Genomic DNA, 26,902 nt, shown 5'->3' with positions numbered 1-26,902 from the left:
TCTCCCTCTTCCTCCGCCCCTCCCCCTGCTTGTGCTTGCTCTCTAAAATAAATAAAATCTTTTTTTTTTTTAAAGCAATATATTATTTATTTATTTGACAGAGAGAGAGAGAGCTCACAAGTAGGAAGAGGCGGGCAGAGAGAGAGGGGGAAGCAGACTCCCAGCTGAGCAGAGAGCCCAATGTGGCGCTCCATCCCAGGACCCTGAGATCATGACCTGGGCTGAAGGCAGAGGCTTTAACCCACTGAGCCACACAGGCGCCCCAAAAATAAATAAAATCTTTTAAAAAAATGTTTGTAATTACTACTTATTGTGAAAATTATTTCATTAAATTAACTAACCAAAAAGTAAATTAAGCAAATGAATAAATAAAATTAAATAAAAGTGAAAATCTATTCAGACTTTAATTTTCCTTTCACCAGTGGCCAAATACTACCTTTAACAAATCAACACAAATACCAGACTAGGGTATGGAAACCACAGCTAGATACAATAGAGAGCCAGGGGTGGTTGTAAGCATAGGAAAGACATTTCTAGATCTGTCTTTTAAGATAACTCCTGTCAACAGAATAGAACATGAATTATAATACCCAAAGTGTAAGCAAACCAAATCAGAGGAACCATTTAAGAGACTATTCCAGCTGTCCAAGTAAGAAAGGAGACAGGGCTCAATGAAGGCCATAATGAAGAGAAAGAGGAAAGGAGAACAGAAAGAAAACTTATTTATGACATAGAACCAAGAGAGTTGGTGTGCAACTGGACTTAATAGTTAAAAAAGGAGAGTGCTGGGGCGCCTGGGTGGGCCAGTCAGTTGAGCATCTGACACTTGTTTTCAGCTCAGGTCTTGATATCGAGGTCATGGGATAGAGCCCTGAGTCGGGGTCCTTGCTCATTGTGGAGTCTGATTAAGACTCTCTCTCCATCTCCTTCAGCCCATCCCCTTTACTCTAAAACAAATAAATAAATCTATATATTAAAAAAAATAATAAGTAAAGAGTGTTTCTAGCTTCAGTGGCAAGACTCCTTCATACACAACAGAGAATGCTTTTTCTCCAGTGAGAGAGATGAGATCGAGTGGGGAGCAGAACAATTTGTACCAGAGAGCCTAAATTCAAGGTGGCTGTCATCAGAGAAGTCTTGGTTAGGATAATGAACTGAGGTATGAATACAAGGAGGAAAGACTAGGAAAGTAGTTGAGATCATCATGTATGGACTGAGAAAGAAGGGAATTCAATCACTTCATTCTTTCTCTTATTAACTGTTTAATGGGCCACTGATAGGGATGAGGCACTCTTCTAGGTGGTGCAGGTACAGCCATGAAGCAGAAGAGTGGCACAGTCAGTCTTTCATTTGGCAAGGATTCCTCTGGCTGCTCCGCTGGGAAGAGACTGTTGGAAGGGCAAGAACAGAAGCAGGCAGAGGCAGAACTCACTGAGCTGCACCAGAAACGGTGTGGCGTGGACCAATGAGGCCACGGCGGCCTTGCTAAGGAGAAATCAAGCTGAGAACACACGTAGGAGGCACGGCTGAGAATCTTCTGATGGGTGGATAGGAGACCTGAGCAAAACGAGAGAGACCAGGCTTCTGGACTGACCAACATGAAAGTCGGGGGTCCCCACTTACTGAGGAAGGGAAGACGCAGGAAGGTGCACTTCAAAGCTTCATTCTGAACACATACAAACTGAGGCTCTGACCTAAGATCTAAGTGGAGATATCAAGTACATAGTTGAAACCACAAGTGCAGGGTTTAAGACAAAGGTTCAGACGGCGCGAGAAATTAAGAAGCCCAGGGAACACCAATACCTGAGGGCAGAATCATGGAGGGGCATCAGCTGAAAGAAGCTAGGAAGCTGCGGCTGGGAGAGAAAACAGAGATTCTGGGACAGACAGAGGAGTGCCTGCTGCGGGAGTAGTGAAGCAGGAGACCGCCTCAAGGACCACGGGACCGACACTGTGTCAGAATGATCAGATCGGGATAAACTTGGCAGTTTCCTCACACAGAATTAATAACACTGGTTTCTCTAGAAAAGGAGAGGAGGAGGAAAAGATGGGCAAGAAGTGAAGCAAGTGTGCGGGTGAGCAGAGGAAGCTGAAGGAGTCACTTCCGGCAGCCTCCATTTTCTATGTAAAAGAGTAGGAAAAGCTTAGTGAGAGAGACCATAAAGGGTATCCATGTAAGACATCTGAGAAACAGGAAAAACAGAAAACATGGTTTCTTGGAAGCAGACCCAAGCCTAGAACAAAAGACTGAATGGATGTCAAAGGCCTGAAGAACACTAAATCATGTTTATAGATGTTATAGTGACACAAAATATGTACTCACTGATTCTTCTAATGGCCATACATCTATTCAAAACCTGCTCTGTGCCAGGCACCAGGTCAAACAGGAGGACATTTGGGGCAAGACTTTGCTCTTAACCCAGCTTACATTCTAGTCTGGCAAGAAAGACATACACAAGTACTCAGCTAAATACAAGGTAAATGGTAAATGCCAGGAAGGAAACCCCCGAACTTGGAATGCACTGGGTGGGAGAGATACCTGCCATGAGGAGGTCCCATCTCTTGGGGCGGTAGTCCTTGTCCTGAAGGCTGAATGGGGTGGAGGAGGAGGAACCACTTATGCCAAGGCTTGGGAGGAATGTGTGGCTTTCTAAAGTCACCTGCCTGGTTGTGTGACTTTCTAAGAACTGGCTCAAGCATGAGAAGAGAATGGGGGATGGGGAAGACCAAATGACCAAGGAGGCTTGGTAGGGGTGAGGAATGCCAGATGCCATGAAGGCTGAGGCAGAGGTGAGGGCCTGGGCAGCTCTAAGGCTCCCTTCAAGGTTAGACCGAAGTGGAGGGAGAAACAGGAAAAGCAGAAAACATGGTTTCTGAGGAGCCACGGGGTGGGTGCCAGGGGAGCATGATAAATTTTATGAATTCTCCCCATTTCCTCTGCATTTGAGTATTACTATTATCACCGGAAAATCATTAGCTAGTTGACAGAAAGACTATCGAAGACGGCTCTGTTTCTGTCTCAACTACCAGAAGTACAGATACCTCAGGAGTCATCGATATCTGCGGTAAAAAAAAAGTAAGCCGAGTAGTTCAAGAAGATTCAAGTTACACAGACTTTTAGAAATGCATCATTCTCACCACCCCTGATCACTGTCGTTTCTGGAATGAACAGTCAAAACTTCTCTATTAAACAGAAGAATTACCTTATCAATATCCTCCTCTTCGTCTTCCTCCTCCTCCTCTTCTGAAAAGTCCAGCAGTTTCTTTGCTAGCAGTGGGTGCCACTGAAGACACTTTCGTTTTGGTCGTTTTCCAGCCCTTTCTCCTTCTGCTGAATGATCTTTATTTCTATTACTGCCTTTCATTACTGTGACCTGTGGTAAGGGAAAAAAGGGAGAAACAGAGAGAAATCAAAGTAAATTTGATTAAAATTTGTTTATTTAGCTTCCTTAGCTTTAATTGGATTACAGTTTTAATGACTAAAGTATCTACCAGCTCAGGCATTTACTGGATTCAGTACGAATTCTAAGTACATAATCAAACATTCATTTCACTTGGCTAAATGGAGCTAATAAAATTTGCCTTTTATGAAATCTACTTCCTTCCACTCCATAACTTCAGAACTCAAAACCCAAATAAAGCAGCAGGAGGATTACAAGTTACTGTCACCTGTTCACACAGACTCGGGGTAGGGTTGCTCAAAGTGGTGCATGAGAAGAACGTGAAGAGACGGTACCCAGAGAAGAGGCACTCCCAGAGGTGCCCTCCATACATTCTCCAATGGCTCCTCTTTTATTACAGTAATTTACGTGAATTTAGCATTCTACACTATGATAAATCTGAACTTGGAGCATTATTAAATAAAATGAATACTTTGTAAGAGTCAAATGTTTTGGATTTTTAAAAAACCGTTTCACAAGATGACACACGATTTTTAAAAACCAGGAGCGTGCAGCCTCCAAGGACCCAGCGCACATGAAGTCACGTAGGTCACCTAGCAAGATGAGCATCCTCTGCACCCATCCGTGATACAACAAATCGCAGGCATTCCTGCACCTCTCCATCCCATGGGCACCAGAATCTGGTAACACAGTTTTGCTGCCAGGCTTTTTGCTGTTGCTCTTCCCTTGAGAGGTGGCTGGCTCAAATAGCTAAGCAGTCGCCAGCCTATGGACGTGAGAAAATCTTCAGAAGCCCCAAATTCTATGTCACTTTTAGGTGACTTTAAAAACAAAACAAAACAAAACAAACAAAAAAAGCTTTTTCTCAATGATAAAAACAATACACATTTATAGTTTATAAAGGTGAACACAGCACAACTTAAGGTTCGTATTCTCCAACATACTAGCCCCACAGCCTAGAGGTAAACTACACGTCAGTTTCGTATATGCATTCCCTCAGGTTTTTTCCTAGCTTAATAGTTCTCATTCATTCATTTTAAGTAATAATGTACAAATCATTGTTTATACATACTCATGCCAACATTCAAATAATGTTATCGATTTACTGAATGGCTCATATGGACATTTAAAAACACAAACACAGTTGCTGAAATCACACAAGAGTAGCCTTTTGGGTCAGTGTAAGTGTGCATTGGTCCAACTGCTTGCAAAGTAGTATCAATAAATTTGTTATGTCATGTTGCTAAAACTAGGATTTCATAAAGTTCCTCTAGATTCATCCAGTTCAGAAGCCTTTAAAACAATACAGCACAGGCAAATTTATCTTCTGTCCTTCACTGTTTAAGGAACTAGGGTCATGCTTAGGTCTTCCTCATTTCTCAATTTAAAAAAAGCTCAAACAACTCCTTCCAGAACCTGCATGACTTCATTATAAAAAATAATTTTAATATTTGATCAATCTGTAACTCAGGAGATAGGGATTCTGATAAAGGAGATAAGGGTCTGCCTTATACATTTTTCCTCAAATAACTAGGCAAATTCTGCCAGCGTTATTTATTAAATAATCCAGCTTTCTCCCACTCCTTTGAAATGACACTTTTATCCTACACTAAATTACTAGATCTGTATACATCTATTTCTGAATTCTCTTCTGTTAATAATCATGCCCTTCTAACCTGTTTGCCTTTCCTTTGACTAATTTTAAAATATCCTTAGGGACTGTAACACTGTGTCTTTTTTTATATACAAATATACCAGTAAACATAGCCATTTAGAAATTTTAATTTGCATAGATCAAGCTCATCTAAATCAATCCACCTTGACTATTGCCATTTTGTAATAACCATGGTATATTCCAAAATAAAAATGTATAATGAAATATACTCAATCATTTGATTACTGATAAACATCCAGATTATGTCTTGTGCTGAGTAAAATCTTCATTTTAATAAGAAATTTTTAAGTCTTCATTTTGATAAAAATCCTCATCAATTTATCAAATGCTATGTCCAGTCAAAGGAAGGAGGGAGAGCAAAGAAAAACATGTTCCTATGGTCTTTTTAGCAAGAAACTTCTGAGTATCTGAAATAAGTGTATGCTGCCTCAAAAGTATAATAAGTTATTGAGAACTCTATAGGGAATTAGTTATCTGGTATGCTCTTAATAAAGGAACAAAGATTTCTTGTGAACTGATAGATCATTTAACAGTTCTCATCCTATTTACAAATAAAACTTGGCATAGGCAACCCAATTTCCAAAAATACAAATGCTATATATAGATAGAAGAGGAAACGGTTATTTTTGTAGCTTATAAATCACTTTAGGATGAGCTGCATGAGTGGCAATTAAACCCATATGGAGGTCCCAATATTTTATGAGATAAAACTTTTTTTATGGCCTTTTCTTTTCCATTAAAAAAAGTTCCTTTTTGGGCACCTGGGTGGTTCAGTGGGTTAAGCCGCTGCCTTCGGGTCCTGGGATCGAGTCCCGCATCGGGCTCTCTGCTCAGAAGGGAGCCTGCTTCCCTCTCTCTCTCTCTCTCTGCCTGCCTCTCTGTCTACTTGTGATCTCTGTCTGTCAAATAAACAAATAAAATCTTAAAAAAAAAAAAAAAGTTCCTTTGACATTTCTTATTAAGGCTGGTTGAGTGCTTATGAACTCCTTTAATTTCTGGCTGGGAAACTTTACCTTTCCTTCAATTCTGAATAATCTTGCCAGGTAGGTTCTTCTTCATTGTAGTTTCTTCCTTTCAACCCTTTGAATCTATCATGTCACTCCCTTTCTAGCCTGCAAATTATTCTACTGAAAAATCAGCTGATGGTCTTACAGGAGCACCCTCCTATGTAACTAGCTGCTTTTCTTTTGCTGCTTTTAAGATTCTCTTTATCTTTGATTTCTGACATTTTAATTATGATGTGGCTTGCTATGGACCTCTTTGATTGCATCTGGTGGGGGTTTTCTATGATTCCTAGACAGAAGTGTCTGTTTCCTTCTCCAGGCTGGTGAGGTTTTCAGCTCTTATTTCTTCAAATAAGTTTTCTGCCTCTTTCTCTCTTCTCCTCTGGGACCCCTATAATGGGAATGTTAGTATACCTGATATTGTTCCAAAGGTCCCTAAAACCACCCTTATTTTAAATTTTTTTTTTCTTTTTGCTGTTCAGCTGGAATGATTTCCACTAACCTGTCTTTCAGATCGCTGATCTGTTCTTCTGCATCATCCAATCTGCTATTGATTCCCTCCAGTGTATTTTTCAATCCAGTTACTGTATTCAGCTCTGACTGGTTCATTTTTATATATTTTTTTCTCTTTGTTGAAGTTTTTACTGGGTTCACTCATTTTTCTCCCAAGTCTGTTGAACATCTTTATGACCATTATTAAGAACTATTATTTACCAGGCACACTGCGTATCTCTGTTTCATTTAGTGCTCTTTCTGAGGTTCTGTCTTTCATTTGGAGCATATACCTTTGCTTGACTTTCTGTGTTTGTTTGTATGTATTATCTGTAGGCCACTTCAGTCCCCTGATCTTAAAGGAGTGACCTTATATAGAAAGTTTCCTGTGGGTCCCAGAAGCGCAATACCCCCTGGTCACCAGGCCCAAGTATTCCAGGGGTGTTCTCTGAGTGGGCAGTGTATACCCTCCTGGAGTGGCTAGGCTGTGATGGCTGGCAGAAGGGGCTGGTCCCCAGCCTGGCTGGCTGCAATGCCCTGACATGACTACTATGATCACACTAGTGGGTGGGCCCTGACCCCAGTACAGATGACTGACAAGCCTGACCACAGCTATGCCAGTGGGTAGGGCTAGCGCCTGGTGTGGCTGGCTGTGAAACCTGGCCACAACTGCTGACATGCTGTTTGGGGGGGAATGCCTGTCTCCCTGAGCGGCAGCTGCTTGGTGGGGGTTTTGATCCATGTTGAGGCTGTACGTTGGGTGCAGCAGGGCAGGGGATGGGACACAGACAGAGGTCTCTGCCAAGGCCTTTTGCTGAATGCGGTCAGGTAGGATCCACTGGACAGAGATGCCAGGCCTGGACAAGGTTTCTTGCTGGGACAGGAGCTGCCTGTGGGGGGCAGAATGGGTGCCACTTTGCAGGACTGCCAGTCCCAGCCAAGGCTGCTCAACAGGGCAGGAGCTGCTTTGGAGGGATGCCTGCTAGGGTGGATCCGCAGAGGAATGTGGGATGGGGGTTGGGGGTTGAATAATGCTTGCAAGGTAGATGGACAATTATCAGAAATGGCTGCACAAGAGACAGACCTGCTAGGTAGAAAGGAAGAAAAATGGGGCCCACCAGGGCTTCCATTCCCAGAGAAATTTCCTGCAATTCTTGTCGCTTTGGCATACACTCTAAAAGTAGTCAACGAATCTATCCTTCATGGATGGCTCTGGTATTTTCCAAACCCTTGCCTCCCTCTGGGTCTTGGAGCAAGTGAGTTTGTGCATGAGCTCTTAACAGCAGAGTCCAAGTTTTCTATAGCCCTCCACTTACCTACTGTTAAGCCCTGCTGACTTTTAAAGCCAGAGGTCCTCCCAGGGCAGGTTCCCAAGATGAGTGGTTGCCCAGTGTAGGGCTGGACCTCTTTACTCCTCAGGAAGAATCTCTGTGTTGGGAATATCCCTACTGTGTCTCTACCCTGCCTATCCTTCTCAGAGTGGATTTTTCTTCTTAGAATAGCAGAGCTGTTCTGCTAGTCTTCAGGAAAAGTCTTCAGAGAGAGTCATTCCATATACAGTTGTAGTTTGGGTGTGTCCATGGGAGGAGGTCAAGCTCACCTTGTGATCCTATCTTGGTTTAGGTTACACGTTTTTAAAATATTAAAAGAAACCAACTGAAAACTATAAGCCAAACAGCTATACCAACTGGAGAGGTCAAAGTGATTGCCAGTGCCTGGAGAAAAATGTATCTTTTAGTCTCAAGGATTTTGACTATGCTATTTAATTCTGTATGAATGTGTTTAAGTGTATGTGCCTTTACGTATGTGTGTGTGTAAAATTTTAATATTCAAAGAGAAAACAGAATATCAAGAATAAAATTAATGAATGGTGTATCTATATGTGGCTTTGGGGTTCAGAATAATTACATTCACATATGATTTCTTTCCCATGTAGGTGACATGTAGCCACTACAGATACTGTGTGTCTTCAGTGGTAACCCCCCAAACTAATCTCTCCCTCCCAGAAATCCACTAGACTTTAAATTGCTAAAGACACCACATTTTCCCTTGAATTACAATTATTCAGGTATAACCTACCTCCATCACTAGGCCTTTTTTATTTCCCCTTTATAATCCCTCATTATTTACCTTTATATGAAACATCCTGGCTCACCAGAACATCAAGATCAGTTAGTCGTGAGGGTTGTTACAAGCAATCATATGAACTCTTGCACTAAATAATGGTGATGTTTTTAAACACTCGAATGGCTTCAAAATCAATCCCCATCTCTCTCATTCCCCTGAATTTAGACATTCTTTCCTGAGTAGGAAACAAAGGTGGGGGGTGGTTTGAACTACATGTAACTATGACACACAGGCCAAGGTGGCATGTGATGCGTGAGAACCACTGGGCCCCCTGAGCTGTGGAAGAAATAAGACCAACACCCCCACAGCTGCACCTAGAACAAAGTAAAAGTGAAAGAAATCTTTTTAGCATAAACTGAAGATGAAAAAGTGCACAAGTGAATTGGACATAATGTACTTCGGAGAGGAAAAGTATGACCGATGTATCGAGCATGAAATACCTCAAACTATAAACCGGATACTTTAATAATTTATAGTTACCTAATTACTTTTTAATTCCTTACAGGTCAGTTTTCACACTGTTGAGAGAAAGTAAGAGCTGGGGGGGAAATGGTCCTCCTGATTATCACTCAGAAGTAATTAGAAACTAAGAAGAATGAAAGAAAAGAAAATGAAGAGCAAAGAAGGCATAATTTTTGAGACTTAAACCCATCACTCCTCTTATTTCAACAATAAGGAGGAGAGAAGATGGCTGATTTTTGATAGTCACAGGGGCTTACATTTGTGATTATTTTGCTCCCAAAAGCCCCACATATTATAAAGTTTGGCTTCTCGTCCTTGACCAAGGTTAAATTAAGCTAATAATATATATGCAATAAATGAAGAACAGGCTGACGTATTCAAAAGGGGTCATCCATTCTGCACTGCAACTCCAGAATCCCTGAAATCAGGTTATTTACCTATCAGTGGACTCTGTCTGAAAGACTCAATATCTTCAAGTTATGCTGCTAACATTATCAAGTGATAGAAGCTAAAGGTCCCTATCCAAAATACTAAATATTTATTTATCTTGTAACAACAAACCAATCCATGTGGGTCTTTCCTCTGCCAGGATGAGTGACTCTAATTAGATAATCATTGTTCTGAACTAAATACAAGTCAACTTGGTGATAAATTAGAAAAAAAATTCATGTAACTGTATTCTTTGAAAGCAAGACCCATTCATGAAGACTTTTTGAGGTCAAACATCACGAGAAGTTTAAAGAAAAAAAATACCACAGAAAAAACAGTACAAACCAAACACCACATTTAACAAAAGAAAATTATGAAACATGGCAGACCTCATTTAGAATCCCGCGTCTACTGCTAACTACTTGTGAAGTTATTAATCTTGATGGTATTTCCTCCTATGTTAAAACAGTAACAGCTCTACTGTGATAACACTCTATATACATTAATACCCAGCATTGAACTTGGTGCCCAGAAAGTTCTCATTCTGTGTTAGTAAATCCTTCGTCTTCCCACAAGCTTTTTAGAGGGAGTATGGGATTTTAACTGGCAGCATCGGCTTGCTGAAATTCAGCTGAAAGATGCTGTTCAAAAGAGAACACATGTCTCCCCATTTAACCATGGTCCATGTGCTTCCCAGATGATAGAATTCCCCAGACTCAGAAACTGAAAAAGAAAGATAGAAAGTTTCCTTTCCTTTGTCTGAGTGATACACAGTCAGAAACAGTTCTTTAGCACCGTCATAAATTTTGTGAATAAGATCCTCTCAGTCTTTCTATCATCTTGTCTTACAACGTCGGCAGTCAGCACACTTCAGCCTTTAAAACGCTGTATGAATTTAATGCTGCCACAGGGGTATTTTAAGCTGTTTCCTAAATGTCCAATAAAATCCTATCCAAATCATATTAAGGAAAACTCAGACCCAGTGAGACAGGGGAAGGTAAGAAAGGCCCATGAAATCCACTGTTAGACACCACACATTTGAACCACAAGTAAGGCCTCTCCTGGGTCCCATTAAGACTGCAACACTTCATTTTCTCAAGTCTGCAAGAGAAGAGGAAAAACCACCCCCAAGAAACAGTGACAAAGAGGTAGCTCTAGAGTTCCACACAAATTAGACTGACCTGCTTAAAATCTTCCTGCCAGGGAGTCCTGCTGCTTTAAAGACACACCTTGCTTCTATCTTTCCGCAGGGGTCCCGCTGACAGAGCAGCTGGCCAACACATCGGCTTTGAAGCCTGGCTAACCCTAACATTCTCCCATTTTCAATCAAAGTTCTTCTCATCCTGCAAGGCCCAGGTCACATATTCCTTCCTCTCTACAGCTTTCTATAAAACCTAAATAAAAATTCATCACCTTGTGCTCTTTGACCATACTTGATCGTATTAGGTCAAACACTACCAGTGTTTTACAGTTAGTTTTATCTATGCCAAGCTCCCCCAGACTGCGAACTTCTGGAAGGGAGATGCCATGGTTTCTTCCTTTTCTGTCCCAGAGTGCAGCAGTGAGCCTGGGACACAGCCTATCACTTCCTCACCTAACACTTTACCACACGAAACCGCTTCCTGGAATGATGATCTTTAAAACAATACTAATACACAGCTTAGGTTTATTAAATAATATTTGCTATGCCTTGATATTCATCATCTGATCAGATCCTCACCAGAACCCTCTGAGGCAGGTACTAGTATGAATCCCAGTTGAAGCAGCTGAGGGTTAAATACCTTGCCTAGGATCACATGGTGAGCACCTGAGTAGCTCACAGTAGAATGGGGAGGCCTAACTCAAGAGCTCAAACACTTAAGGAGGAAAGGGGGCTCTAAGGTAAAGCCTTTGGGCGTGCCCATTAGCTGTTTGTTCTATGGGCCATGGATATACCAAAAGGGCTGGAAAGTGAACACTATCAGGGTTCACAGTAGAAAAGCAAAGGCTGATCACTCCGGTAACAAATTAGATTAACTCTAAAATTTTTTGAAGATAAAAGCCTTACATGTGCTAATCTTTATTATTTATTGTAATTCTAATGACAATTCTAAACTATAGACAGATTAAATGAAAAACATCTCACTCAATAAAGTAATGCTCTCCCTTTTAGAAGCAATTCAGTCACTATTCATGCAAAGAGTGTCTTTAAATGCGCTCTTTATTGAAAAGCAGTAGCTCTTCAGCTTGAAACTTTAACTCTGTCAAGATGTTATCTATACGCTCTTCATGAATACTAATAAGGCAACCACTATTCAAAGAAGGGCTTAGCTGTACTGGTAGTGATGGTCCCTGTGCCCTTACTTCATGAAGGCATATGTATTTTAAGATCTCTAATACTTATGCTCCCTGACATTTAGTCTTAGGAGAGCTTAATTTAACATGGTTCTCAGAATGCATGCTGCTCTAGGCTACAGAGAGAGACAATAGCTATCTTGAAAGAGATGAAGCACCAAGATGGGTGGCTTAGGAAGAAAAAACTGTTTACATACAGAATTCAGTAACAGGTTGACAAGTTCTCCCCTATATCCTTCAAACAGCCCACCTCTCTGTTTTCCTGTAATTTTATGCTGATGTTTCAGTTTATTTAGAAAGTCACCAAATTCCTATTTTTCAACAGACCTAGCATGATGCATTCACCTTCTTTTAGTTTCTAAATTAATCATTTTTTACTATGTACTTAGTACATAGTTAGGACATAATTATCCCACTGCCAAAAACCTAAAGCGCAAGAGGACAAGCTCATGGGAGTCTCTCCCCACTGATTCTCAGAGCAGCCGAACACATATTTACTGACCACCTGGTGAGCTATACGTTGTAAGTTAAGTGTTCAGCCTTACTTCCCGTTCAGCTCACCACCCACCTCTGCTCTCCTGCTAGCAGGCATCTGTCCTGTCCGGCACACCTGCCCTGTGCTTCTGTTCTCCCAGGCCTGCACCTGTACTCTATACTGCACCCCCTTCTCCACAAGCCTCTCTGAATTCCCATTCCTGAAAACCTTTCTTTACTTCATCCAGCTTGTCTCTTTCCTTCCTAAGCACCTTTTTGATCACCCACACCTAATGGTTGTGCCATATTTTTTGACACTTGACTGGATAACAATTAACATTTCTCTGTACAATATACACATAATGATTTCATGTGAATTCCTCCCACAAAGACCCTTAAGCGTAATGAACATGCCAGATGCTTTTTTCCAGATCCGTCACAGCAAATGTCCCCATGCTAGATGGGAGTAGATGCTCAGATAATACGTAAAAAAGCAAATACCAAAACAATACTTTCATGTTTCCTAACTACGCTGTCTTTATGTTGTTTTGCTAAAAGGCAGAAGAGATATAAGACTGGAAAAGGAAATAGAGAAGGAAAAATAAGAACCTAGGAAAGGCTGTTCAAGGACAGAAACAGGTAAATTGACAAGGAGATGTAATAAATACAATGAAATCGAAGTCACAACCCAACAGCCATTCATACTGGTCTGAACACATGTTCTAGGGGCTTTATTTCCATCATTGGTTAGTTGTCAATGACTCTCATTACTCTCTCAAAACAGCAGGTCCTAGTACCCTCAGCCCACCAGCTCTCCTTCCTTTCATAATCCATCTGCTAATAAACCTCAACTCTGAACTTGTCCAGCCACATCTATTCTCTGTATCTGCCCCAGGGTGCTGGCTGCTCCCCGGGTCTGATGCTACCACACATTTTCCAATCCCAGGTTGATCTTCAGGCTCATCGGCAACCCTTTCTCACTTGTTTTATCCAGTCTTACCCAACCTACAGCTCCCATTACAAATTGAGGTTCTCCTCAACCCCTATTGATGATGAATGAAGATAAGAGTAATAATGAGATAGGGGTGCCTGGGTGGCTCAGTGGGTTAAGCCTCTGCCTTCAGTTCGGGTCATGATCTCAGGGTCCTGGGATGGAGGCCCACATCGGCTCTCTGCTCAGCAGGGAGCCTGCTTCCCTCCCTCTCTCTGCCTGCCTCTCTGCCTACTTGTGATCTCTCTCTCCATCAAATAAATAAAATCATTAAAAGGGGCACCTGGGTGGCTCAGTGGGTTAAAGCCTCTGCTTTCGGCTCAGGTCGTGAATCCAGGGTCCTGGGATCGGGCCCCGCATTGGGCTCTCTGCTCAGCAGGGAGCCTGCTTTCCTTCCTCTCTCTCGGCCTGCCTCTCTGCCTACTTGGAATCTCTGTCTGTCAAATAAATTAAAAAAATAAAATAAAATAAAATAATTTTTTAAAAAAAGAGTAATGATGAGATATATATGCATCGTGTAAAATGCTTCCATAGATATAATGCTTCTGTATACACTGCTTTCTTTGGGCCAGAAACTAAGACCTTCATACTTACTCTCTTAATTCACAACGAATCTAAAACGTAGGTACTATTATTATCTCCTCTTCACACATGAGAAAACTGAAGCACATACAACATACAGTTTGCCTCTTCTAGTTTACAAATTAACAAAGGTTTTTTAATCCCACACATTTGTCACACGGGTAGGACATAGTTACCACACTGGCAAAAAGCTGAATCACAAGAGGACGAACTCACAGTCTCCTCCTTTACTGTCAATGCAGTGGAACACATATTTACTGGTCACCTAATGAGCTATGCATTATCTTTATAAATTATATGATGTCCAAGATCACACTGCTAGCACCCAACCGGTAGAGCCAGTATCTGAACTCGGGAGTTCTGGCTTCAGAGTCTTATTCCTGACCATTACACAATATTGCATTCTAAGAATGTTTACTATCTGCTAAACACTTTACATGAATTAACTTCTTTAATCCTTGATAAAACATGAAGAATTAAGAATGACAAAGCTTCAGCAACATGCCTGAGCCACTGCTGGGATTGGAGGGGGAACCTGGATTCAAACCTGGGACTTCGGACCCCAAGAACTTTCTATCATTTCTCCATACTGTCCTTCCCACCACTATTCTATCCATTCTAAGAAAATGACTCTGCCTACTGGATAACAGGAGGGTCTTCTTCCTATGTGTAAAATTCTCCCAAAGCTCCATACTCTCCCAATTGTCTACCAATGACAAAAGTTGTTTCTTTTTCTTCTATCTTCTCTCCAAGGCAGAGATTCAAGGTCAGTCAACTCCTTTCACTCTCATTATGTACTTTTTAATCTCCTACCCCACTGTGACCTTGGGCCACCAGTGTTTTCAGTTTCTTTCTTTGATGTACTACTACTGATAAACTGTTCCTTCTGGTTTATACTTTCTCCTTCAGTCTATATACCATCTCTAAGCTAAAGCCCTCTTAGAATCCCCCTCCCTCCCTTTAGGTAGTCCTCCTTCATTTGGTACAAACTGGCCTCCAGCCACCAAACCAGAAGACTGTCTAACGCCAAGCAATGCCCCTAGCAGCCAAGATCTGGCCTGCCTGTACTAACATGGACTCTACATTGCACTTTACTTCTGACTGGGTTTCTAATTTTCTTGGTTCCAAACCCCAGAATTAATTTGTGGGAAAGCTCTCCAACTCATTTCAACTATGCCACAGGCTCTGCCTTCTCAACCTCACTCTTACTCACACTCATATCTTTGATTTTGAGCCTGGCACACAGAACTGGACATTCCTTCCCCTTCACACAAATACCCAGAAAACGTACACATATCTCTTTTTCTTTACCATAAGTACAAATCTTTGCAATGGCTTCTTGCCCAAGTATCTAACCTCTCACCCAGTTCTGCTCCTTCTGCCTCGTATATGCGGTGCACACCTCTCCATCCCCACCACACTGATTCAGCAGTCCAGTCTTCTTGACTATAGTTTCGCTGACCTCCGTTGTTGATACCACAAAGATCTGCTCAGGTTTCCTTCCTGCACGAATCTCTTTAAACAGTCCCTTAATGTCGTCAGGAAAAAGTCCAACCTTCTTCCTTCATTTAACACACAAGACTCTTGGGGGCACCTGGGCGGCTCAGTGGGTTAAAGCCTCTGCCTTCCGCTTAGGTCATGACCCCAGGGTCCTGTTCAGCAGGGAGCCTGCTTCCCTTCCTCTCTCTCTCTGCCTGCCTCTCTGCCTACTGGTGATCTCTGTCAAATAAATAAATAAAATTTTGGGGGGGAAAAAAAAAAACCACAAGACTCTTCCGTCTTGGTCTCTGCTTGCTTTTATGGCTTGGGTGTCCTTGCTCTGTTATCACCTTAAAAGTTCTGCCCACAGGGAGCCACATGTCATTACCTAGAATTTACCATGGACTCTCACCTCTCAGCATATGCTCTACTGTCTCCTCACAGAGGGCCTCAATCCTGCTCCAGAGCTTAGCTTGGATCTCACCTCAGGTTTTTATCGGTCCTTTCTAGTCTGAGAGAGATGCTCCCTAGGGGTCCCTACTGCACTCTGTACTTGATAAGCCACAAGGAAGTGGCCCGACTCTAACAGAAAACAAAGGCGGCATAACGTTCATCATGGCATCTCAGGACCTGACACTGAGCCGGGCACGTTGTGAGCAAATACTTGCTCAATGAGTGAGCCCCAGTCTATTCCCTGAAGTCTATTCCTACCACTCTGCCCCCTCTCCTCATGGTCACAGCTTCTTTTCTACATCCTCACCGTGTCCTGTCCCTTCTTCCTGCTCTGCGACCCTTCATCCCGGAAATTCCTAGCACCCACTCAACTAGCCTATGCAAACTGCCAAACCGCAACACCTGGGAATTTCACTTGTTCAGAAACAGTCAAAATGACTCAGTGAATAATTGTGACCTAGTGAGAGAAATAATTATCCATTCCCTGTTCTCTTGTCTCCATCACCCAACAGTGAGTAATCTCCGGTGCACCAGTTTACATACATCCCCTTAGATTTTAAGAATGATCACATGTATTCTTAAAAAGTAAATGTATTACACTTCATCAAAACGATCTAAGTTCAAGAAATTCATTTTTTTGTTTGTATGACTTAGTTTTTATTTTAAAATAATAAAAGGTCTGGAGGCCTCCCATCATCCTGATCTCTAATTATAACTCAAAAGAAAAAAAAGGACAAAACCCAGAAACAGTCTTCAGTTTAAAAAAAAAAAAAAAATCAATAATCTGTGATTATCTCTACTTGAAATCTTTTTCCTAAGGTACTGTTCTTTACTCTAAAAAGATGGCTAACAACTTAACAGTTAAATTTATTTTACTTAATAAAACAAAACCTGTTTTGATGGTTATTAAAACGAAAATCTTAATTTTTCCCAAAGCAAAAAAGAATCGATATCCTAGTAGTCAGCATATTTATTGAAATACCTTATCTCAGCTTCTGCAATGTCTACCTGCTTTACACTTTGACACACTAGAACTAAGTTAACTCATTATTTTCTAGGCTATACATTACAAGGAGGTAGGGTGTTGCTTATCTTTAAATTCCCAAATACTCAGAATAGTGCCTTGAATATAACACATATTTAATAAACATTACTTAAAATGAGTGAATTTAATGATGTTGTACCAAACTGCACATTTGCTGAGAAGTTAATTAGAATGCATACGAAGCTTTGATACACTTGTATTTTCTGCTTAGAGTTAAAAAGAAAACTGTATGTTACATACTTGCTTCACCAGTAGGTGACATTTCTTCTTAAATATATTCCAATTTTCTGACTTAATATATATGACACAAAAATTCTTATTTGCTAATTCGAAGTCCTAAGAGTGTCCTGTTCAGAACATTTACCATTTCTTTTCTATTCCTCTCAGGTGGTATATTCCTTTAAAGTGTTTGGGCTGAATGTACTCTAATCTCAGTGACAAGTACAGAAACTTGTTTTTATTTTTAAAATGTATTAAGTTTATGGCACTTGTTTTTAAAAGTTCTTCATACCATAAAATTAATACACATACAGAAAGTTCCCATTTGTGTTTTTTTTCCCTTTTTAAAAACCAAAGTAAGAATACAAATAGCTAGAAATTTTGGTATCAATTTTCATATGAGACAGTTTTTGTATCCTCCTTCCTTCTGTTTTTCTCTCTTTCACAGTGTGAGAATGGGATTACTGACAAGATACACATTTACTGAGTCATCTTCCAGGGTTTTTTTTACTGCCCAATTTATGTAAATCTCCCTCTGCTGGCCAAATTTTTATCTTCTAGCATCCTATTTAAATACAAAGCTTATGCTTTATAGTGTAAACAAAAGTTCCTCTATAAAGAATAAAAAACTATATAAACCTGGAAAATGATTTAAAAATCTCTTCTGTATCATTAAGCTATGGTGTTAGCTGATTTTAGAAGTAAGCATCCAAATACTGAGTTAACCCAGCAATTCTTTAATTTGGTATCTTTTTTCCCCTGAGCAAGATTCTTAATTCTACTAAGATCATTTCTCATTCATTCAGTTCCTTTCTTTTTTGTTTTTTAATTTAGTTTTGTTTGTTTGATTATTTAAAGTAAACTCTACCTCCAGTGTGGGTCTTGAACTCACCACCCAAAGACTAGTCATATGCTCCACTGACTGAGCTAGCCAGGGGCTATCATGCCCACACTTTTTTATTTTTGTTTTTGTTTCAGAGATGGCAATTATTTTACTGACACACCTAACACATTCTGTTTTGATTTTTTTTTAAAAAGATTTTATTTATTTATTTGACAGACAGAGATCACAAGTAGGCAGAGAGGCAGGCAGAAAGGGTAGGGGGGAGGGAGCAGGCTCTCTGCCAAGCAGAGAGCCCGATGCAGGGCTCAATCCCAGGACCCCGGGATCACTAACCGAGCTGAAGGCAGAGGCTTAACCCACTGAGCCATCCAGGCGCCCCTGTTTTGATTTTTATAATAAAGGACTTTCAAACATGGACTTTGAGTACACTTCATTAATAAATTCTGAACATTTTCCAGTAATTAAAACTGGTAGTTACTAAAACCTCCTGGGCTAATAACTTAAATGCTACCTCCTGTTATGTATCACTTTGTAACTCACAAAGCCTTTACTGTACACATTAATTTATTTAATATGCTATAATACTAAGAAATGAGTATAATTATGCCCATTTTATAGCTTAAATGAGAGAAGCCTCAGAGATATTTACATAGTCTTCTCAGTGTCATTAAGGGGTAAACCAAGGATAAGCCTAAAGGTTCTGAACTTTAATCCCCAAATACAGGTGTTTTTCCCCAGCTAACTGTATTGCTGATTTTAGTGTTTTGTGGGGTTTTTTTTTTAAGATTTTTAAATTTATTTATTTGACAGAGAGAGAGACAGCAAGAGAGGGAACACGAGCAAGGGCAGAGGGAGAGGGAGAAGCAGGCTCTCAGCCTCTCAGGGAACCCGATGTGGGGCTCGATCCCAGAACGCTGGGATCATGACCTGAGCTGAAGGCAGACGCCAAACAACTGAGCCAGCCACCTAGGCGCCCCCGATTTTAGTTTTTCATCAACACATTTATATGGAAGGAAAGGTAATTCCACTTAGAAGTCTTTTTAGCGTTCAATTAGCTTCTCAATATTTACTTTAGCTAGAGAATTTCCAAATTTCCATTCATATTTCAAAACAGTCCTTCAAATGGATTTAGCCAACTAAAGACACTGTGGGAAGGGGAGAATCAGGGAACAAGAAAGCAAGTGTACCTGTGACTCAGTATACTTTTCTTCACTTTGCATTTTGTAAATATTGATGTTAAGGCTCCTAAAGTGCTCCCAGAAGTCGCTAGGACTGACAGCCCTTGAATGCTGTGTCTTTCAAAACAAATATGCTTACTGATGGAGAGCACATGCATCTCCATCAAATTATTCTGAAAGACAGGGTGGAACAAACAACATGATTTCTCAACTAACCAGCACTGAACAGAATAGGCAGGGTATAGTTTCATGGACATTAGGAAAGCTTGTTATTTCCATAAGGAACTCATGTGAGGGAAAGGCACTACAAATCGACCATATAATCCCAGGCAGCACACAACTTGCCATGTTTGTTGTACAGATTTTTAAGCACAAGCAGTAATTTGGAACATACTTACAACAAAAAAAAAGTCCTCTGGATTTTTAAAAACATGTAATAATATTCCATTTGAGAATAAAAGTTTGGGCACGAATCAACTGGAATAAATAAAATATGCTTTAACCCTGGTTTTAGAAAATAGATAAAAGCCCTCATTGTCTGGCGTATTAAAAATCACAATCTAAGAGGCGCCTGGGTGGCTCAGCCATTAAGCATCATTCTTCGGCCCAGGTCATGATCCCAGGGTCCTGGGATCAAGCCCCACATTGGGCTCCCTGCTCAGCGGGAAGCCTGCTTCTCCCTCTCCCTCTGCAGCTCCCTCTGCTTGTGTTCCCTCTCTCGATATGTCTGTCAAATAAATAAATAAAATATTTGATAAATAAAAATCACAATCTAACAGCAAATGTCAGACTATTATTTATATCCCATTATAAGCATTTCTCAAACTGGAAGGTAAGGCTATTGAGGAGTCAAAAAAATTCTGTTTGCTGAGCTGTCCCAGCTGTCAAGATTTGACAACTAGCAAACTGGTACTTGAGAGGTGGGCAGATTCCTCCTATAGCTCTTATACGGCTAGTCCCTCCTGATCCCAAGTCAACCTTTTAAGGACCTACTAATGGACTAGTATAAAGAGAGAGGACACTTATTATGAAAGATGAGTTTGGACAATAAAGGACTTACTGGTGAGATAAGATCTCTATTATAATGAAACAATTTGGGAACTAGACAGCATGTAATAGAGTGCGACAAATGTGATCCAAACCATTAGCGAATAGACAGTATATAATAATAAGACATTCTCAGCACCCGGATTCTCAACAATTACAAAAGCCACTGGATAATTCAAGCAATTCTCTTATTTCACTTTGATGACCCCAATTTGTCCCACTGTTCACTTTAAACTAATGGCTGGACACAGCCAGGGGTGAACTCCAGGTTCTGGGAGCCTCCTGTCACTGCGCACTTGGTCAGCTCTGACCTGGCTTCTCTTACTCTGGGCATCAGCAAAAATGGCCTGTTGAAGCCTCCTGAATAGAACTAGTCAGATCCTTGCTATGCTGTTATTTAAGACTAGGGTAGGGTCTCCACTGTCTAAAGGATGACACAGATGGAAGAAGTCAGGTAGCTGGCTGTTCCTGAAACCTCAGGCTTGACTTCAGAAGAACTGGTGAGACTCTATGAGAAAGTGATGCTTATGGGAGAAGAGAAGTGGAATTGGCACTGGTATTGATAAAGAAACTGATCAAGGATAATCTGAGGCAGGTGGGGTATAAAATGTTCAGGCTTCTCAGACTGGCTCCCCCCCCCCTTGCTTGTAGAGTTTTCTCATGGAGAAAAGGAAGGAACTGTGAGACCAATAATAATAACAGATTGGGAGTCAAGAGGCCCAATCATCTAGTTCTGGTTTTCACCTTGCAAAAAGAGAACCATCTCCCACCAGGCCTGTTTAAGGACAAAGTTAGAAACTGATGACGTAGAAAAACTGTGGAAGGCCTTTAGCATCAGAAGGTTGGCCTGGGTGACCTTGAAGGCCCACTATGCCACCATCTGCTCCGATTTCACCTTGATATCTCCAGCTGGGACCAGCCTGCAGTGCACAGCCCTCTTCCCCTCTCCCCTACAGAAGTCTCCACTCCTCCTTCTCGCCTCCTACCAGGAAGATAAAGACATAATCAATCAGCTTTCATAGCTCTCACACAGGCTGTACCCTGGTGACAGTTTCTTACCAGTATGGCCGGTCTTTAAAAACTTGCAACAACTGTTTTATGTCTTGCTCCAACATCATGTTTCTCTCAGTTTATGCCAATCCCCTTCCACCATTCTTTAACACTGGACTCTATACTTTAGAAACTGGATACAATTTGAATTTTGTATATCTTCACTATGTTCTTTTTAATCACTAATATTTTAAATACTTTCTTATATGTCATCTTAAAATCCTATAGTAAGAAAAACTAACTTTTCCCAACATCTTTTTAGATAGTGTACGGGAAAGCATCTCCTTTTCCTTACAAGAAAAAGTCCATTTCTCATAGCTTCAAATCAAGGCCAGCAAGGGCCTCCAGTCATTTTTCTACTTTATAAATAATTCAGTGTGTTTTATATTACGGAGGAGTTGAACTTTCAGAGAGTAGGAGATTCAGATCACTAACAGGTTGGTTAAGATCAAACCACCTTAGCCCTACTTTTGCATATATTAGAATCACATACATCACATCAGGAGGAAAACTCTGCCTATGACACCGAAAAACTTGAACCCTACAATATGCAGCTCAGACAGGTAATAAACGGGGCCGAGTCTGGGCCTTTAAATCCTGACCACTTTACATCAATCCAAACCATTCATGTGCCAAGAAGAGAACGAGCCGGAACACTGAAGAGCTCCTTCATGATGGAAAGATGAATGGGGAATTACTAGTGCCTCGTACCTGAACAGCAGACAAAGGGGTCTGTCCTTGGCAAATGAAAAGTCCTACTCACTGTGCCAAGTTCAGGCAACTACTATCACTATTCTTTCAACACCTACCTTCCAGAACAGTTCAAAAAACTTTCAACCTTAAAATTATCACAGGTTTATAGTATCAGAAATCATCATCATAACATGTTATGCTTAATACTTGGGATTTACAAAGTCAGAAAAAATGCTATTTAAAGAAGCAATAATAAACACTTCCTTTCCAGAAAATTACTTTCAATTCTGTAAAGTACATTTTTATTATAAATAAGTGAAGACATGTAGTTTAAAAATGAAAATAGAATTTTCATGTAGAAAAGAGCACAGAGAACAGTGGGGCTAGGTATGTTTTTTATGTTTTAATTTCTGAACCTAAGGCCATCTTCTAATACAATTCATTCATTTTTTAAAAAAAAACATTTTATTTGAGAGAGAGAGAGAGAGAAAGCGAGCACACAAGCTGGGAGGGGGTGGGGCTACGGGAAAGGGGAAGCAGACTTGTCTCCCTTCCCCTCTCCCCCTACCTACGCCACACTGAGCAGAGAGCCTACTGTAGGACTAGATCCCAGGAAGGACCATGACCTGAGCTGAAGGCTTAACTGACTGAGCCACCCAGGCTCTCCTACAATCATTAACTTATTTAATCTTCAAAATGACACTGTGAAGTAGGAACCATAATGACCCACATTTCAGAGGTAAGGCAACTGAAGCTCAGAAGGGAAACTTGTCGGCAGTAACACACCTAAGAAAGGAGCACGCTGGACACCAGGACTCAAGGCTTCCAGTCTATATGTAGGAGACTCTAGAAGCACAGGGGAAACAGTAAACTCTGCAATTGCTGCAATACTTTTTTAAAAATGGGATTAAACTAAAAAGGTTCCTGTGAAGTCCTCTGAAGACCAAAGGACTCAGAGGTAAAATACATGATGACCACCTCTGTCAGCTTGAACCTGTGATTTTCTTTTTCAAGTGTCATGTACCATGCATTGCTAAAGTGACTCAATAGGGTTTCACTTCTTTTAATTAGCATTATGAGCCTGAACTACAATTAAATCATTGTGCTGGCAGTTTATAAGGGTCAGCATATTACATATTCTTGAGTTCACTTAATGACCTCTACAGAACAAGTAAATATTAACAAATGGAATCCAGATCCGTATTTCGTTGGGTGACTTTTTTCCTGCTCTGTGGCTGATCAGTTAAGTATTTTGTAACTAAGATTTACTTTATTTAGTATTCCCCAAATAATTATCCTGGAGTCCACATTATTCCAACTTTCAAAACTTCTGAAATTCATTTAAGAGGTATCACTGCTACCAAACAGCTCCACAGAACCCTAAATCCTAATTTCTCCTGTTACTTCAAATCCTCCCTATGGGGCGGGATAAAGCAAAGTGTGCTGTGGATGGGGAGGCATGTGCAGCAGCTTTAACTACTTCCTTCATAAACGTAACAGGATCTGAGCCACTATCACAAGCTAGCTTTTGAAATTCTGTAACTAGAGTACCTGTGAGGAATGCCCCGAAAACATCCTATGGTCAGAAACTACCAGCCTAGTACCAATCACCAAAAAGGTGAAAATTTTCAGAATGTGTTAAAAACGAGGGTTGGGGGGTAAGCATGACCAATTATTCTTATATAAAAATTGACTCCACTACTCCTATAACAGAGAGAAGCAAACCAGAAGGCTTCTCATGGTTATTTCTAGATGAGATAGAAACATGGGCTCACTAATGAAACTGCACAGTGTTTTACCAGAAAGGGACCTTAGAAATCAGAGTCCAACCCCATCAATTTAAAGATATATAAAATTAAGTCCCATAAGAGGCTAAATTTAAAACTAAATGTTCTTACTCTCTGATAAAGTTTGAGTCCCTTTTGAGCAAATAATTGTTGTTTTGTTACTTGGTGTTTTGGGGTTTTTTTGTTGTTGTTGTAAATTACAAACGAGATTCCGTTTAAGTTGTATTATCAGTAAGACAAATGGATAAAGTGCTATTTTAAAAATTCAAAATTGCTATGTTTATTTATAGTAAGATAAGAGAATAAATTCTGGGTTTCTTTCTTTCTCTCCACTTTCAGTCTCTGAAATAAACTGGATTAATACAGGAAAAGCTTCTGAAGGGAAATTTTATTTTATTATCTATCCTAATGAAAGAAACCCCTGAAGAATGCAGAGGGCAAGAAATTATCTCTTTTGAGGACAATTTACAATTCTCCAGGTTCCTTGCTATTTTAAATAAAGTACCTCAAGGGAAAAAAAAAAAAAAGTGTGCCAATAAGAAGCTTTGTGGGCACAAAATATATGAGACCAAAATCCTATATTGAGAGTTTTAACTGAAAATCAATAAAGATAAAAATCAGGAAAAAAAAAAAATCAGAAAGTTGAATGAAGGATTCTGTGGTAACTGGAACTTTTGCCCAAATACAACATTAGTCAGAGTGCTCCAGACACAGAGAATTTCTGTACGGCATTACTTAGAGCAGACAGTAAGCAATCAGAGAAGCAGAAATCGAGGTCCATTACTCAAGGCAGATAACTTGCATTACCCTCTTCAGCTGCAGCACGGGTGAAGAGTTGATGAAGAAAAATGAAGGCTGAGGAAGAAAGCGAATGGTGTGCCTTTTACATGTAATATTCAGCAAACTCAGGTTAAGTTTCAATCCTGGATCAGTTTTTCCCCATTTCGTTTCTTTCTTCACGTTCATTTAGAAAAATCATCTTGCTTAATGACTTCTGCAACTAGCCTAACGGTTGCCACTAGGTGGCGCCCTCAGCACTCCTTACCACAAGCACCAGATTAAATACCCTCTAGATACCAGGGTCACAGTAGCTTTATGCTGATTCCAAGAACAAGCTGACAAATCGGTGTCTTTTCTCCATCAGATATTGTCTCCTGTTAGAAGGGTTTCCTATTTCTTGAAACTTGCTCTCCATTCTGGCAGCCTCTAGTCAGTTGACAAAAGGTCCTGGCTCTGAAGGCTTAAAAATTCTTATTTTCCATCCCCCAGTTTCTGTAGAGATTATACCGCTGACCTCTCCTACTCATCTGGCAGGAAGTTACCATTTGCAGCGACCTCACCATTTGCAGCGACCTCACCCTAGAATCAGAACCGCATTTTCACAAGGAGCCAACGTTACGTTTTAAAATAGCTAATCCAGTTGCCTGTGTTTTAAAACAACTCATAAAAAAGGACTGTCATTACTACAGAGCTCCTTTTTCCCCCCCCTTTGTCCACAGACAGAAAAAAAGATGAAAGGCAGGAAGTGGCCTATCAACAAGCAGTTCTCCTTTGAAGATAGATAACAAAATTCTGCAGTTAAAAGTATATTTGTAATTGCGAAGTTACTCTTCTTGAACAAATTCCAAATACAGTATCTGTCTTTGATCTTAGAAAGGCATTTTTCTCACTGTTCACAGCAGACACTACTAGTTCAAATGGATAGTTCAGTTAGGCATCCCACTCCCAACAATGGGGAAAAAAAAATGTTCCCTAAAATTTAATAGTGAATTAATACCTTTATTTGTCAACCTAGAAGTAGCAGCTTATGCTCTGCCACTGATGCTGCCTGGGATACTTCTGCCTGCTATAATGACGTAAGAACTTCTCACCCTAACAGTGCCGTCTAATCGCCCTCAGCAGAGCCTCTCAATTCCACCTGTGAGATGTCAGGACGGTCCTGAAGAATCACTCTGTATCTCCTGCAACAGAACTAGTCTATTATCTCAGTAATAATATACGATAACTGTAACAAAAATTTCTGAGGACCTTAAACCTAAATAGAGTTTAAGTTTCATATTTTAAAATAGTACCTATTCTTGGCCTTTCACATTTTTTTTCTTCTTTTTTTTTAAGATTTCATTGATTTATTTGACAGAGAGGGAGAGAGAGCACAAGCAAGGGTAGTGGCAGGCAGAGGGGGAAGCAAACTCCTGCGGAGCTCGATCCCAGAACCCTGGGATCACTTTCTGACCCAAAGGCAGAGCTTAACTGACTGAGCCACCCAGGCACCCCATCCTTTCAAATTTTCTATTACAACAAAAATTCTAGTACTAATATGTAGCTTCAATAATGAATCAAGCCTATTTTAAAATAAAACATCCCTAGTATTTCTCCATGCTCCACTTTAAACAATTAGAGAAGATAAACATCACAGCATTGTATCATTTACTGAAAATTATTTTCCTTAACTTCAACAGCTATTGCTTGTGGGTCTTTCAATACTAAAACAAAACAAAATTAAACAAAAACAAACAAACAAACAAACAAAAAAAGAAACAAAGACACTGTAAAATTATGGGGGGAAGCTCTTATCTTCAATAACTAATAGTTCTTAAAGCTCAGCAAATGAAGAGAAACAGAAGTTTCTAAATGAACCCAAAGGAAGATTTTTAATCCAAGGTAAAAAGCCCCCCCTTACAACATTAGAATTTTCCCAGGCAATCAGGAAAAGAAAACCTTCTGTGGAAAAGAGCTATGCTTTTGAAGTTAACACGTGTACGCACCTGCACACACATGCGCACACTCTCTCAGCTCAGAGCAGACAGAATGATAGGTCTTAGAGAACTGGATCTGTACTTGGACAGTAAAGTATTCCATGTGCTCCTAAAGTATGGTTTTGTTTGAACATGTCCCCAAAAGCCAAATCTAACTTTTGAGACTCATCCATAAAGCCAGCACGTAGTTCGTTTTTGACTGAAGAGTCCGAAAGGTCCGTGTCAAAAAGAAGCATTAAGCATGTGAATGTATGGGGACTCACAGCATCTGTAGGAAAATCCGAGGAAGCAGAATGAGAGAATGACAACCCACAGTGTTACTCTGGCAGCATCCGGCAAATGCTGACATAAATAAATCCTTGTAAATAAATATTCTGAAG

General features: G+C 40.4%; 1 protein-coding gene across 14 annotated transcripts in view; it reads right to left on the bottom strand.

Moving 5' to 3' along the window:
* Nucleotides 1–26,902, bottom strand: part of BBX (BBX high mobility group box domain containing) — a 278,723-nt gene that overhangs the window by 101,670 nt on the left and 150,151 nt on the right. For 13 of the 14 annotated variants that reach the window (XM_044251313.1, XM_044251314.1, XM_044251312.1 and 10 more), the window contains one exon: nt 3,204–3,374. In XM_044251313.1, the coding sequence (XP_044107248.1) occupies nt 3,204–3,374 (171 nt within the window). Of the gene's footprint in view, nt 1–3,203; nt 3,375–3,492; nt 3,515–26,902 lie in introns of those variants that run through there. The other variant, XM_044251316.1, reaches the window with a different exon arrangement.

The sequence above is a fragment of the Neovison vison genome, chromosome 6 (assembly GCF_020171115.1).
Source record: "Neovison vison isolate M4711 chromosome 6, ASM_NN_V1, whole genome shotgun sequence".
In the NCBI taxonomy this organism is placed as follows: Eukaryota; Metazoa; Chordata; class Mammalia; order Carnivora; family Mustelidae; genus Neogale; species Neogale vison.
This window is presented reverse-complemented; position numbering and strand designations above follow the sequence as displayed.